The 13,706-nt window shown below is 43.5% G+C and overlaps 1 protein-coding gene across 1 annotated transcript in view; it reads right to left on the bottom strand.

The window, feature by feature from the left end:
- Positions 1-1,000: 1,000 nt before the first annotated feature.
- PRKCH (protein kinase C eta) overlaps positions 1,001-13,706 on the bottom strand; it is a 132,410-nt gene continuing 119,704 nt past the window's right edge. The window contains exons 10-14 of the mRNA XM_068254422.1: positions 11,921-12,075; positions 10,681-10,819; positions 7,279-7,467; positions 5,584-5,727; positions 1,001-2,103 (exon numbers count right to left, since the gene is read on the bottom strand). Coding sequence (XP_068110523.1) covers positions 1,924-2,103; positions 5,584-5,727; positions 7,279-7,467; positions 10,681-10,819; positions 11,921-12,075 — 807 coding nt within the window. The 3' untranslated portion in view covers positions 1,001-1,923. The remainder of the gene's footprint in view (positions 2,104-5,583; positions 5,728-7,278; positions 7,468-10,680; positions 10,820-11,920; positions 12,076-13,706) is intronic.

Consider the following 13,706-nt stretch of genomic DNA (forward strand, 5'->3'; position numbering starts at 1 on the left):
GTGAGCGGTGAACTGTGCAGCTAAACAAATGTTTAAACTATTTCCATACGTTATCCTTTGCTATCACCATCAGTCCCGTTTCCTGCAGTTATGTTGAGAAATTTGGATGCTTTAAACAAAACCTGTAACAAAAAAATCCTCCCCTGGGGGGTACTCACCTCGGGTGGGGAAGCCTCCAGATCTTATTGAGGCTTCCCCCGTCCTCCTCAGTCCCACGGCAGCGGCGATAAAGCTCCCCGAACAGCGGGGATGTAAATAATTACCTTCCCGTCTCCAGAGCAGGCGCAGTATCGGCTCTCCGCCTCAGAGATAGGCGGAAATAGCCGATCGCTGTCGGGCCGCTCTACTGCGCAGGCACAAGTCTCCTGCCCCTGCGTAGTAGAGCGGACCAAACGGAGATCAGCTATTTTCGCCTATCTCCGTGTGGAGAGCCGCAACAGCGCCCCGCTGGTGCCAGGAAAGGAAAATAAATCAGCGCTTCTCAGCGCTTGTCGAGGGACGATTCCGGGACACTCCGGGGAGCTAGCACTGGACTGCCTGCAGCTACAGGGGAGGGGGAAGCCTCATTGGGACCCTGAGGCTTCCTCCTCCCGAGGTGAGTACCCCCCAGGGGAATTTTTTTTGTTACAGGTTCTCTTTAAAAAAGTTTCACCTGATGAAGTAAACTGTGAACCAACAAAACGTTAATTAAGGCTTATAAAACCTATAATACTTTTGGAGATGTATTTGTTTTAAACCTCTAAACTATTTTACTACCTTATCTTTTTCTGAAGCGAAAATAAACTTATGAGATAATGAGATAAACTTATGTGTAGTACAGCTAAGAAATAGGACATTAGTGGCAGAGAAAAAAGTATCATGTTATTTTCCAGTGCAGGAAGAGTTAAAACACTTGAGTTGTTATCAATGCAAGAACTTCTCTGAGCTATTTGACCAACTTGGTCGAACTCGGTCTCCTTTTTCTAAGAGCTTTAACAGCCAAGAAACAGTGAGAGACAGCTTGAGATCAGGTTTTACTGCAGGAAAGTTCAAAGGGTAATAATTTCTGCTTTGTTTTATAAAGGCAAAGTGTCGTCGTAAAACTGCAACTGTAACAGTATGATGCAATGTTATAAAAAAAAACCTGTCATATATAACTAAAAATAAAATTATGAGACTTTTCTTTGCTACTAATGCTCAAATCATAATTATCCATACTACACATACAATTCATTATATCATAAGTATGGCTACATTTTACTAATGTTATTCTTACAAGGTGCCAAGTCCGATAATAAACCTTCGCGGACCTCTCCTTTAAATTACTCTATTGACGCAGCTGGCATGTGTATTGGATTGTGAGCTATAATCTGCAGATTTTTTTTTACTTCCATTTTTTTTTTTTCAAATAGGCTTGAAAGTCATCAAACGTAAAAAAATGGACTGGATATAGGCTAGTTTTGTAACAGCATTAAAATACAGCTCCCAAGTGTCATTTAAAAAGTTCCAAGTTGATTCAGGACTCCTTCGATTCTTCTATCTTTTTGGCTTCTGTTTTGAGGCACACGCAGGCAGAGGCAGTGGTCTCCGTCCGCCCCCCGCCGGCTTGGATTAGTTCAGAGGCAGACAGGCAAGTCAAGCATGTGGCCTGGGCAAATCAAGCAGGTGGACTGGGCAAGTCACGCTTGTGACCTCTCACTGCTGAAGACTCCTCCACCACTAGTAATTCAAGTGTCCAATGTTGGAGCCGTCAGTTTTCAACGCAGCAAGTGCTTAAGAGTCAGGCGGCGCAGATACAGTACACCAGTGCTCTAGATAGCTCCTCCCCCGAGCACAGAAATGCCTTATACCAACTTAGATACACTGGTGGCTTCTCTCCTGCCCTCTGCTGCCATCTTGTGTTTGCATTATGCAGGTACAGTAGTACCCTCTGCAGGATGGGGCTCACTGCAGCATACGAGCGTTCCCGTCCAGTGAAATGTTCAGGAAGTCTGGAGCGGTGTAGGAGAAGTTTCTGAACTCGTCCTGGTTAATCATCGGCAGCAATCGCTCATCAATGGGGGTTAATACTGCTTCTTCCTTGATGAACTCCGCGTCAAAGTTGCTGACGTCTTCTTTAGTTTTCTGAAAAATATGGAGGAAAAAAAAACAGAAGAATTATTGTAAAATGCCAAGTCAGCAATACGAATTAACTGGTCGCAACCGTCACATGTATTCAGTGGGAGTCTAAAATAAACATCAAAAAGGGAGATGGGACACCAAAGGGGTCTAATAACTTCAGTGATTATTTTATGTTTGCATTCCATTTTTTTCAGAGATTAGGGTTCTAGTAAATACAAGGTGTGTATGTTGTCTCTATGGTGCTCTGCGCACCTCTGTTGGTAGTCATTCAGACACAGCCTAGTCTTAGGATGCGCTGCCATTTCTGTTGGGTAATTAGAGGTTAGGGTCCCTTTTCAGAAGGACTGCCTCATCGCGGTGGAGGGGCCCGGTACAGGACACTCCGCATGCAAACTGTGCTGGAAGCCAACGCTCTCCATAAAGGTTAGATTGGTGCATCTGTTTTGAATGCAAGATGTGTATCCTGTCTATAATTAGGCTTTGCACACCTATGCTGTTAGTCACTCAGATGCAGCCTGTTTTGGGAAGCACTGCCACCTCTCCATGCTGTCTACAAAACTTGAGTGATCAGGATTAAAAATTGTAAAATTATAGAAGGGTGGGTTGCTAGCTGGTAATTACACTTTAGAGTCTTAGACCAATAGGCAAAACAGTTGTTTTCCTGGTTCAAGTCTCAGATTCTCGGTTATGGTTGATCTCAAAACATTTTCTCGACAAGTATCCCAACTTGGGGTACTGGGCTTAAAAATGAGCCAAAGCCACCAACAAGTAGCACAAATTTAAGTTAAAAGGGTAATAAACACAAACAGTGGCATAGCAAAAGGGGTTGCAGAGGTTGCAGGCAAACGGGCCCTCCCACAACTGCAGTATTAGCTCTGTATTGGGTTTTGTGGAGTGGCACACCTTACCGAAGGTTCTTTGGGTGCATAACCCTGGATGTGAAGCAGCATCCAAACGTCATAGGCAAAAAGTCCAAAGGTTGGTTAGCCTTTTTTTTTTTTTTGCAAATTTAAAAAAAAAAAGTGTCTCTGATGAAGAGGACCCTGCACAGCTCCGAAACAATTTTGCATTGAAGAATAAATAACTTGAACTTGCAAACGGTGTGCGAACCAACTTTTGGACTTCTTGCATATAACCTGAAGAAGTGGGGACTGACTCAAAAATTAATTTGGGGCACATGAAGTGCAAATTTGGGTCTTAAAGGAATACTGTAGGGGGTCGGGGGAAAATGAGTTGAACTTACCTGGGGTTTCAAATGGTTCCCCGCAGACATCCTGTGCCCACGCAGCCACTCACGGATGCTCCGGCCCCACCTCCGGTTCACTTCTGGAATTCCAGACTTTAAAGTCTGACAACCACTGCGCCTGCGTTGCCATGTCCTCGCTCCTGCTGATGTCACCAGGAGTGTACTGTGCAGGCACAGACCATACCGGGCTTGCGCAGTACGCTCCTATTGACATCAGCGGCAGCGAGGACACGGCAACGCAGGCGCAATGGTTTTCAGACATTAAAGTCTAAAATTCCAGAAGCGAACCGGAGGCGGGGCTTGAGCATCGGTGAGTGGCTGCGCAGGTACAGGATGTGCGGGGGACCATTAGTAGCCCCGGGTAAGTTCAACTCATTTTCCCCCGACCCCCCCTACAGTATTTCTTTACCTAACAATGTATGCATGGTAAAAAGGTTTATTCTCCCCTGTGATATACATTGTGAATTCTCTTGGAGGAATTTGTACCTTAAGATATGTGTGGTAAATTTAAATGCTCTTTCTTCATGAATGTCCATGGTTGCTCCTCCGATTAGTTGTGTGTATATCTGGCTTTAGCTGTTTATTACTTAATATGTATCTGTTCTGATTCTATGTACGGTTAATGGATTGATAATCTCTCCATTTCTCAAGGGCTGCTTGATACTACGCTGCATTTGTTATTTGATTCTGCCCGATAGTTATTATGGAACAGTGAATAACTAAGGTCACATTGCTTGTGCCTTAGCTTTAGGTTTACCTTAATTTGTATTCATGTGATATACCTGTCATATATGCTTTACATGCATTCCTCTTTGTAGTGCTTTTTTATATTCTGCCAAATAAATGTGATTGCTTAAAAAAAAAAAAAAAAAAAGGTTTATTCTGATAAAGAAGGGGTGATCCCAATTGAAGGACATTAGAACTTCTTTCTCCATAATACATTTTAAAAATTATTTTTCCCGTGATAATATAGAGTTGATTATTGATCCACATGCATTGATTTTTGTCCGGAGCTAACTGTGGCATCCAGATTTGAAACAGGAAGTGTGGTGTATGGATTTGAAACAGGAAGTGTGGTGTATGGATTTGAAACAGGAAATGTGGTGTATGGAAGGGAGCAGCATGCAGCAACAGTCTGAGAAAACAGGTCAGTACTACAACTGGGTGCCAGCTGGTACTAAAAAAGTTTACATTGCTGGCCATACTGCGAGGCACCCACCCACATATCTGGCAATCACATTAAAGTGGGATAAAGAATACTGATATAACATTCAATAAAAATGTGTTTTCCTTCCTACTTTTTATTACCCATACAATTGCCATATTTGCTTTTGTGCACAAGTAAGTTTACAATTCACAAGGTCCCAAAGTACAGTTTATATGCTCTGAAAGCTGCCATTGCATTTTATTGCATAGCTGCTGTATTTATATATTAAAATCTATCTAGTGATCACTTCTCAGCTGCACACATGCTAGACGCAGAGAGAGCTCAGTTTCAGCACTCCGCAAATGTTGCTCCAATCGGAAGCTAAGCTGTGACCCAGGGAGTACTTCCTGGGTCGCGGCTTAGCTTCCGATTGGAGAAAGCTTACAGAGGCGAAAGCAAGGGGACAGAGGCGGGAGGCATGAAATGGAGGAGGCGGGGCGGAGCATATCCACATTACAGCATCACAAACACCTCCTATATCTATATATTGCTGTATATGGTTATGTATTCCCGCCCTCCCACTAAGAGCTGGTTCACACTGGGCGCTTCTGCAGTGCTTTGCTGATCGCCAGTGATCAGCAAAGTGCTGCTGCTAATGTAGCTCTATGGATACATTCTCACAGCAGTGATTGCGATCAATTTCAAACGCGATGCACTTTGGTGACGATTGCGCTGTGATTCTCATTCTAATGAACAGGAACCACAAGTGCAAATTGCGTTAAATCGTGAGATTTTGCCTGCCGAATTGGTCTAGGCGGTTTATTATGTGGGATTCTCCCCCTAGAGCATTCTGGGAGACCAGAGATATTTTCTACTGGCTTTAGAACTCTCAATAAATAAACATTCTGCAGAGATCGCTTGCCAGGACTAAAGATGTTGCCACCTGGGATACGTTTCAGAATGTAGATAAGGGTGAGGAGAGATTTTCCAATGGGCAAACACTGATTCGATCATTTATAAATGAATGTTGAAAAAAATAAGCCATTTGATTTATGTTATTGTGACTACAGGTCCTCTTTATACTACTTACGATTCTGGGCCTGAAGGGAGGCTCGATTTCTTTCTTGTTCAGCCTGTCCCAGTTAATGTCTTTGAAAAACGGATGCCAAAGGATGGCCTTCTCTCCACCCAAGGCCAGACTCCCGAGCCGCTTGCTGGGTTTCTTCTTCATAAACTGTAAAGAGAAGACAGAGATCAGCCAAATATCCAATAAGAAGGGATGAAAGGATCAAAATAAATCATTACTGTTGCCATTACTATTCTTAAAGGACACCCGAGGCGAAAATAAACTAATTAAATAAATGATTGTATCTATCGTCCTTCCCCTAAAAATGACTTTTTAAGGTATTCCACAGTTTTATTTTAAGTTTAAATCTACTTTGTTTTATTGTTTTTTGCTCAATGACACATTCGTTGAAGTATGCCAGAGCTAAAATCTATGAACTATAGACCCTTTTTATCTCGTTCCTGCTCTCAGAAGCCATTTTCTGCTAGGAAAGTGTTTTACAGTTGGAATTTCTTATCAGTGACGGTCACACTGTAGTCACTTCCTGTCTGAGTCAGGACTGAGTCAGCCACATACATACCAGATATTTAACTCTTTCAGGCAGAGAAAGAAAAAAAGGAACACAGCCTAGTTATTTGTGTGCTAGGCACTGTCCATACACATGTCTATCTCATCATGTCACATGTCACCTCGGGTATCCTTTAAAAAAATGACTTTAGCCAAATTGGGCAGTATTGCTTCCCTGGAGGTAAACTTGAAGTAAAACAGACTAGAACTATCAGAAATTGCTGTATATGGCCACAAATACTGCATTCTGTAATACAGAAAACTGATTTTAATGATCACTTGGCCAAATGCCGATTCACTAAACTCATTACCGCACTGAAAAGTAAGATTACCGACTTGTGTGGTAAATACCTCTAGAAATGTGCAATCCATAAAGATGAAAGCATTCGGTTAATCGAGTAAAAGCGTTTGGTATTTATCTCCAGCTCTGACCAGCCGGTAACTCAATATCCATGCGGTAACATTGACAGATGTAGCAGACAGCCAATAGTTGATTAGTCCTGGTACTAAAGTTGTCTTTCAAGCAGCAGTCTTCATATACTGTATGAAAGGGTATTATACACCTAAACACAACTTATTTACAACTGGTGCCTGAAGTTCTGCCATAAAGTCAACTCTGGCACAGACAACAATTCATCTTGGTCATCTAGCATAGAGGGTCAGGCCAAATTATCAGCCATTGTAAACAGAATAAAAATCGTCCATTATATAATTATTACATTATGATGTTTAAGATCTCAGCTTATAGCTACTGGAAGATTGCTGAAGAAGAGGGGAAGAATTATGCAGAGTGATGGAGAAGAGTGTTCTGTACATCTGCAGATAGGCACCTGGTATAACAAGTTAGAACTCTTTACTGAAGAAAAGCATGCAGAGATAAATCATACTTAACCATCAGGAAATGCAGCTTACTTAGAACTGAGGAACACAGAATGAATACAGGAAATCACAATACCATAGAGATCACCACCGCGCTTTACAGACAGTGACATCTTGTGGTTGCTTTACTATACTGCAGTTTAAGTAATAATGTTGCTAAATCCAACACAGGGCAAGTGGAAATTCCTATGTTGTATACAGGAACAGAACATTCCAATCTCGCCCACATCCCATGAGCACGCGAGTCACAAAAGGCCTGAGTACCACACTTACAGCTTGCAAGATTCCCACAGCATCCTGGGACAGCCATGTTGGATAGGCAACCTCATCATTCAAGATGGCTTCAAACAGGTCATCCTCATTCTCTGCTTCAAAAGGGGCATGGCCACAAAGCATCTCATAGAGAAGAACACCCATAGCCCACCAGTCCACCAGGGGTCCATACTGCATCTCCTGTAGAATCTGGAACACAAAGAACATCGTCGTGAGTAGCTGGAGTGCTCCACCTGAAGTGGGACAAACTTGAAATGAGCTGATCCACGGGAATGGAAGAGACATGAGATTGGTCAAACCACCAAACTGTGAGCCTCACAAATTAGAGCTGGTGTTTTTGGTTTTTATACTTGATCTCTAAATGCCTAGTTTTGGTGGTTCTTTGGTGGCCTTTGGAAGGCGTGCACACACCAACTGTCAGTCTATGGGAGCAAGGACCTAGGCTAAGCTAGAACTTGGCAGCAGTGACTGGGTCATAGCTCCAAGTAGAACATGTAGACATCTGAGAGGGTAGAAGGCTGCACACCCATTACCTAGGCCTATGTTCTATTTATAAGAAACCTGAAATTTTACAAATATTTTTCTTTCATAGCTGTACACCTCCACCTGGTAAGGTTTGTCGATCGATAACACGGGCAACTGACTCTCTCGAATGTAAAATCCAACTGAACCAGACACTGAACAAAGTGAATTCTAAAAGCAATCATTCTAACTTGTGTAAATGATAGGTTATTGATTTGTGAATGTACTTTTCAAATGAAAAAATCCCTTGTGAAGCTGTGCATGCCTGAAGCACATGTGGTCCTTGAGAATGTATTCTGAGCAACACTTTGCTTCTGTACACCGTTTATATTCAATTATCATTCTGATTGCTATTAGTTTGCTTTGTTTTATCATGGGTTTAGCTGGGCTTTAAAGTGTACCTGTCCTCCTCCTCTGGGCCGTTACAGCGGTGCATCCCCCAAAAGACTACTGACTGACCCTTGTCGACGGCTCATGCATGGGCAGTAGCACAGACTTGATTGGGTTCGCCTTTTTAAGCCGAAACCCGAGAGGCGCCGCGCTACTGTGCAATGCTCAGTGTGTCCGGGTGCATGAGGGCTTCCGGGGTCTGATTGCTGGAACAGCCCAGCGGAGGATGATGGGGGAAGCCTCTGGAGGATACAAAAGCTTCTCTCTCCAATTTTTTTTTTGTTTTTGAAAGATAACAGGTTTACTTTAAAACAAACTTACCAGAAAAATAAACAGGTGGAGCTCTAAGTGAAAATTACATTTTCATTAGTGATATTTAATAATATCCTGATTTAAAAAAAAAATCTTTTAGGGATAAAGATAATGAACAACACAAAAACTGAAATAAATCTTTATATATTCTCTTTAAAGCGGTATTGTCAGCATAAAAATCAAATTTCAACAGCAACTGGTCTGAGTGTATTAAAAGGGTACTATGGAGAAACATTTTAAATATTTAAAATGTGTGCAAACATAGACAAATAAGAAGTATGTTTTTTTCCAGAGTAAAATGAGCCATAAATTACTTTTCTCCTATGTTGATGTCACTTACAGTAGGCAGTAGAAATCTGACAGAAGCAACAGGTTTTGGACTAGTCCATCTTTTCATAGGGGATTCTCAGCAAAGCTTTTATTCTTTATAAAGATATTGCCTTAAAGGAGTTGTCAGGCAATTTTAAATAAAATAAACGCTACTTACCGGGGGCTTCCTCCAGCCCCAAGCTCCCAAGACCTCCCTCGCCGCATCTCTGCAAGCAGCCGTTTGCCGGAGCTCCGACCCGGTCCCCGGCGATGACGTCAGAGCGACCTGGAGGTCGCTCTGTACTGCGCCTGCGCGATCGGCGCTGTCAATCACCACCACGTGGGCCGGAGCGGACTGACGTCATCGTCGGGGACCGGGTCGGAGCTCCGGCAAACGGCTGCTTGCAGAGATGCGGCGAGGGAGGTCTTGGGAGCTTGGGGCTGGAGGAAGCCCCCGGTAAGTAGCGTTTATTTTATTTAAAATTGCCTGACAACTCCTTTAAAGGATTTAAACAATGATGCTGGCCAGCTTCCCTGCTTTATACACAGTTTGTTGGCAGTTGGACAGAGCAACTGCCATTCACTAAGTGCTTTTGAAAATAAATAAATCCCTGAGAATTCCCCCATGAAGAGATGGACTAGTCCAAAACCTGTCGCTTCTGTCAGATTTCTACTACCTACTGTAAGTGACAGTAACATAGGAGAAAAGTAATTTATGGCTCATTTTACTCTGGAAAAAATGTACTTCTTATTTGTTTATGTTTGCACATATTTTAAATTTTACTATTTTTCGCCATAGTGATAAAGATGCTAATCCTGCATTCAAAACTTGCAAAACTTTTTCTGCAGTTATGATTTGGAGTTATCACATACTTTAGGAACACTGGCCTTTTAGTAGTCAGTGCCAAATAGTTGAATGCTGGGGGTTTTTGTGCACATTCAATAATAACAATAGGACTTGATTCTTTGTAAAAAATTGCACCCCTAAAAAATACATGTGTATGCGATTTTGCATGTGAATTTTGCATCGAAAATTGGACAATAATCCCTTGGCTTGTGATTATACAAAGTATCTATCATCAGGCCCGTTTCTAGGGATGGGCGAGGCAGGTGTGCGCCTGGAGCACATGACACAGCAGCTAGGAGGGGGTTCACTCTTCCCCTCTCCATTGCAGAAATGTCGTGCAGCGGGCACCGGTTACAGGGAACACCAACTCATCTCTTCCGGGCTACATGTAATAGAGCTCCACGAGTCGCTGGTCTTCTCTGTCTCCAGCACTCCTCACTCTACTTCCTGCGGGGGCAGTGCAATTTTTCATCCTGGCCCTAGGAGCTATTCAGCTTAAAAACTGCCCTGTCTATCATCAATAGTGAACAATGTACCCATTTAGTACAATCATTGGTGGTGTGACTATGGACGAGCACTGTAATAACAGCGAAAGAGATTTGGGCGCAGGCGGCGCCACCATAGACCATAATAAGAATTACGGTTATAGCGGTGCACAGTGAGTAGCTTTGGCGCCGTCAGAAGACTGAGCTGAAGTTACTTTGAAAACACTGTAATTCGGGCCGCAGCAATAGCTGGAAGCCGAATTACATCATTCCCCACCATCCACCGGGACCTGGAGGAGGAATAGTAATTAATACGGCCGGGACTTGTGCAGCAGCAGGATCAGCCATATACTGGCTGTATCCAGTGCCCAAGTCTCTCCCGGGAGAGATTTTATACATATGTGACTTGGGATGCTTTCAGGTCAAACCATTATTGCACCTAAATTTATGGGTGTAACTCATGCATGGAAGCCATAAAGCAAACTGTGTTCCCGGTCTTTCTAGAACTTCCTGAGAACAATCCAGGCCTCACAATACCTCTGGAGCAATGTAGTCGGGGGTGCCACAGAATGTGGTCGTTGTGAATCCTTCACGGATCCCCTCTTTACACATCCCAAAGTCGGCCAGCTTGCAGTGTCCTTCATGATCTAGCAAAACATTGTCCAACTTGAGATCTCTGCAACAAATGAAAGAAACATCACTTACATTTCATAAGTCTCGGCCACGATAAATTCAATAATAAACAGTTCTGAACAAATCTGAAAAAAACATGCTAAATAAAGTTAAAAGTTTATGACAGCACCTTTATATTCTCTAGTGTACCCATTTCCACCACCTGCCTCCATTAGAGCTCTTCTATCCCTTCAGAGTGGGACCTTCTGACCAGTGGATAGAACGTGAACTAATCTTTGAATGATTTACCAAACCAGTAGGGAGTCTACTGATGGTTTTAGTCTACTGATGGTTTGGTGTAAACCAGCAATCGGTCGCATTAAAAGGGAATTCACTAATAATTACCGAATGCTGTAGACCTGTTTTTCGACCTGGTCTAAAACATTCAGTAATTAGCTCTAATTACCGTACGAGGTCTAAAGATACGAGTAGCTATGACTGACATCCTTCTCCTCTGGATACAATTAAACTCCTGCATAATTAATTCAAAAAAAGCTCCATCCTCACATCTAAAATGACAAAAATCGGCTGGTCTAATCTCTGTCAGAAAAAGTGGGCGTGGTTACTCCTTGTTTGCCTTTGTGAATTGTGTAATTACTGAATGTTTTAGGCCAGGTCTAAAAACAGGTCTAAAACATTTGGTAATTATTAATAATTATGAGTGAATTCCCTTTTTTGATGCGACTGATTTACACCAAACCATCAGTAGACTAAAACCATAAGTAGACTAGTCTAAACTGCTTAGTGAATTGAGGTTACCTTTCTACAGGAAACCACTAGATGTGAGTACAAGCTGTGGCATTGTTTTTTTTAATACCACCCTTTTCAGTAAGACATCCTAAGGCAAGAATCCCTAACACTGCTACCGCCTGTAGAGCGCACACTGGTGGCTGCAGCTCTGGCACTTGGAGTCCACCAGGAGAAAAGCACAATATACATGTTCTGTGTCTTGTCTACTCAATAGGCACCCATGCTTTTGGGTATTAAAAACAAGGTCCGCCTCCCCCAAATTTTGTTTTCTTGATGTCAAACGAACAGTGGGATGCAATTTAGGACACAGACCATACTATTGTTATCAGTGTCCCTACTGCCCTGGTTTCCATACCTGTAAATGACTCCTTTCTCATGGAGGAACATGAGGGCGGAGGTGATCTCCGCACTGTAGAAACAGGCTCGCCCTTCATCAAACCGACGGGACTTCTGGATATGGAACATCAGGTCTCCACCGTTCACAAACTCCATCACAAAAAATAACCGGTCCTGTCCGGGAGTAAGGAAAAAGACAAAACAGTGAGCATGGAAGACAAACTTAGGTTAAAAAAAGTATTCTGATTGGTCGGTGGTGTGACTGTGTTACATGATGTGCTGGGGGGAGGGGGGGGAGGCAATGCTGGATTAGCATGGTGGTTTCTGGGATGCAGTGCAGGTGTTGTGGAATACGTTGGGGGTGTTGGGTCAGCCCAAACAGGTTCAAAGTGTGGGGTCATTTGACTCCCAGTAGATGAGGTGGGTAGTCTCTGACTTACAAACACCGGACTTACGAATGACCTGCCAATACAAACGGCATGGATTCAGTGTTTCCATGTGAACAAGCCAAAAACGTTTTTTTCAGATTGGACTTGAGAAAATTGATTTTAAAAAATTAAATAAAAAAAAAAAGGCTTTTTCACTTGTATATGCAGGTACAGAGGGCAGAGGTGACACAGAGGAAGACACTGTAGGCATGGAGAGGGCACAGAGGAGGTACAGGGGACAGAGATAGCACATTGTTCCAACTTAAGAACAGATTCAGGTTAAGAACGAATCTGCAGTCCCTATCTCCTTTGTTAACCGGGGACTACCTGTACTCTGTTAGGTTAGTATGAAAGGGGTGAAGGGGGCGCGGGACCAGAGATTGCTGGTACAAAAAACAGGGCTCACCGATGTCACGCCGTGCTAAACCAACACTCTCCCATTGCTGAATCCTACTGCTTAGCCATTGCTGTGACAGCAGAACTCCGCAAGCCAATTTCATTGGCTCCTGACCCTGTGATCACTGTGAGCCAATGGCAGAGCAGGAGGGAGAAGGAGGACTTCAGGGGGCTGAAAGAAGCCCCAGGTAAGTAAAAGGGCAAAAAAATATTTTCACCTAAGATTTATTTTAACATTAAAAACCTTAACCTTCCTGGCGGTAACCCCGAACGTAGTTCGGGGTAAGCTGTGCAGGAGGTTTTCTCAGGCCCTGCTGGGCCGATTTGCACATTTTTTTTTTTGCTGCACGCAGCTAGCACTTTGCTAGCTGCGTGAGCACACCGATCGCCGCCGCCCAGCGCGATTCGCCGCGCCGCCCCCCCTAGACCCCTTGCGCAGCCTGGCCTATCAGCGCCAGGCAGCGCTGAGGGGTGGATCGGGACTCCCGATGACGTCACGACGTCGATGACGTCATCCCACCCCGTCGCCATGCCGACGGGGGAAGCCCTCCAGGAAATCACGTTCTTTGAACGGGATTTCCTGATCGCGGATCGCGATCGAAGAGAGTAGGGGGATGCCGCTGCACAGCGGCTATCATGTAGCGAGCCCTAGGCTCGCTACATGATTTAAAAAAAAAAAATTCGCCAGGAGGGTTAAAGAGGGACAACAAGGGACAGATGACAGAATGCAGTTGACTATTCAGGATATCCATTTTTACAATATTATTTGTAGTTTTAGCATCAAAAACACTTCCTATATCTATATATTGCTGTACATTGGTATGTAACTCTGCCCTCCCAGGGATGCTTAGCTTAGGCTGATTAGATATGCAGCATTCTTCCCCTCCCCTGATCTTTCTGAGAGGTCAGGTATACTTTGTACTGGCTCCAAAAGTCTCAGTATACGAACATTCCGCAGAGCTGCACCTGACAGGAATAAAG

This window comes from Hyperolius riggenbachi, chromosome 9 (assembly GCF_040937935.1).
Source record: "Hyperolius riggenbachi isolate aHypRig1 chromosome 9, aHypRig1.pri, whole genome shotgun sequence".
Classification (NCBI taxonomy): Eukaryota; Metazoa; Chordata; class Amphibia; order Anura; family Hyperoliidae; genus Hyperolius; species Hyperolius riggenbachi.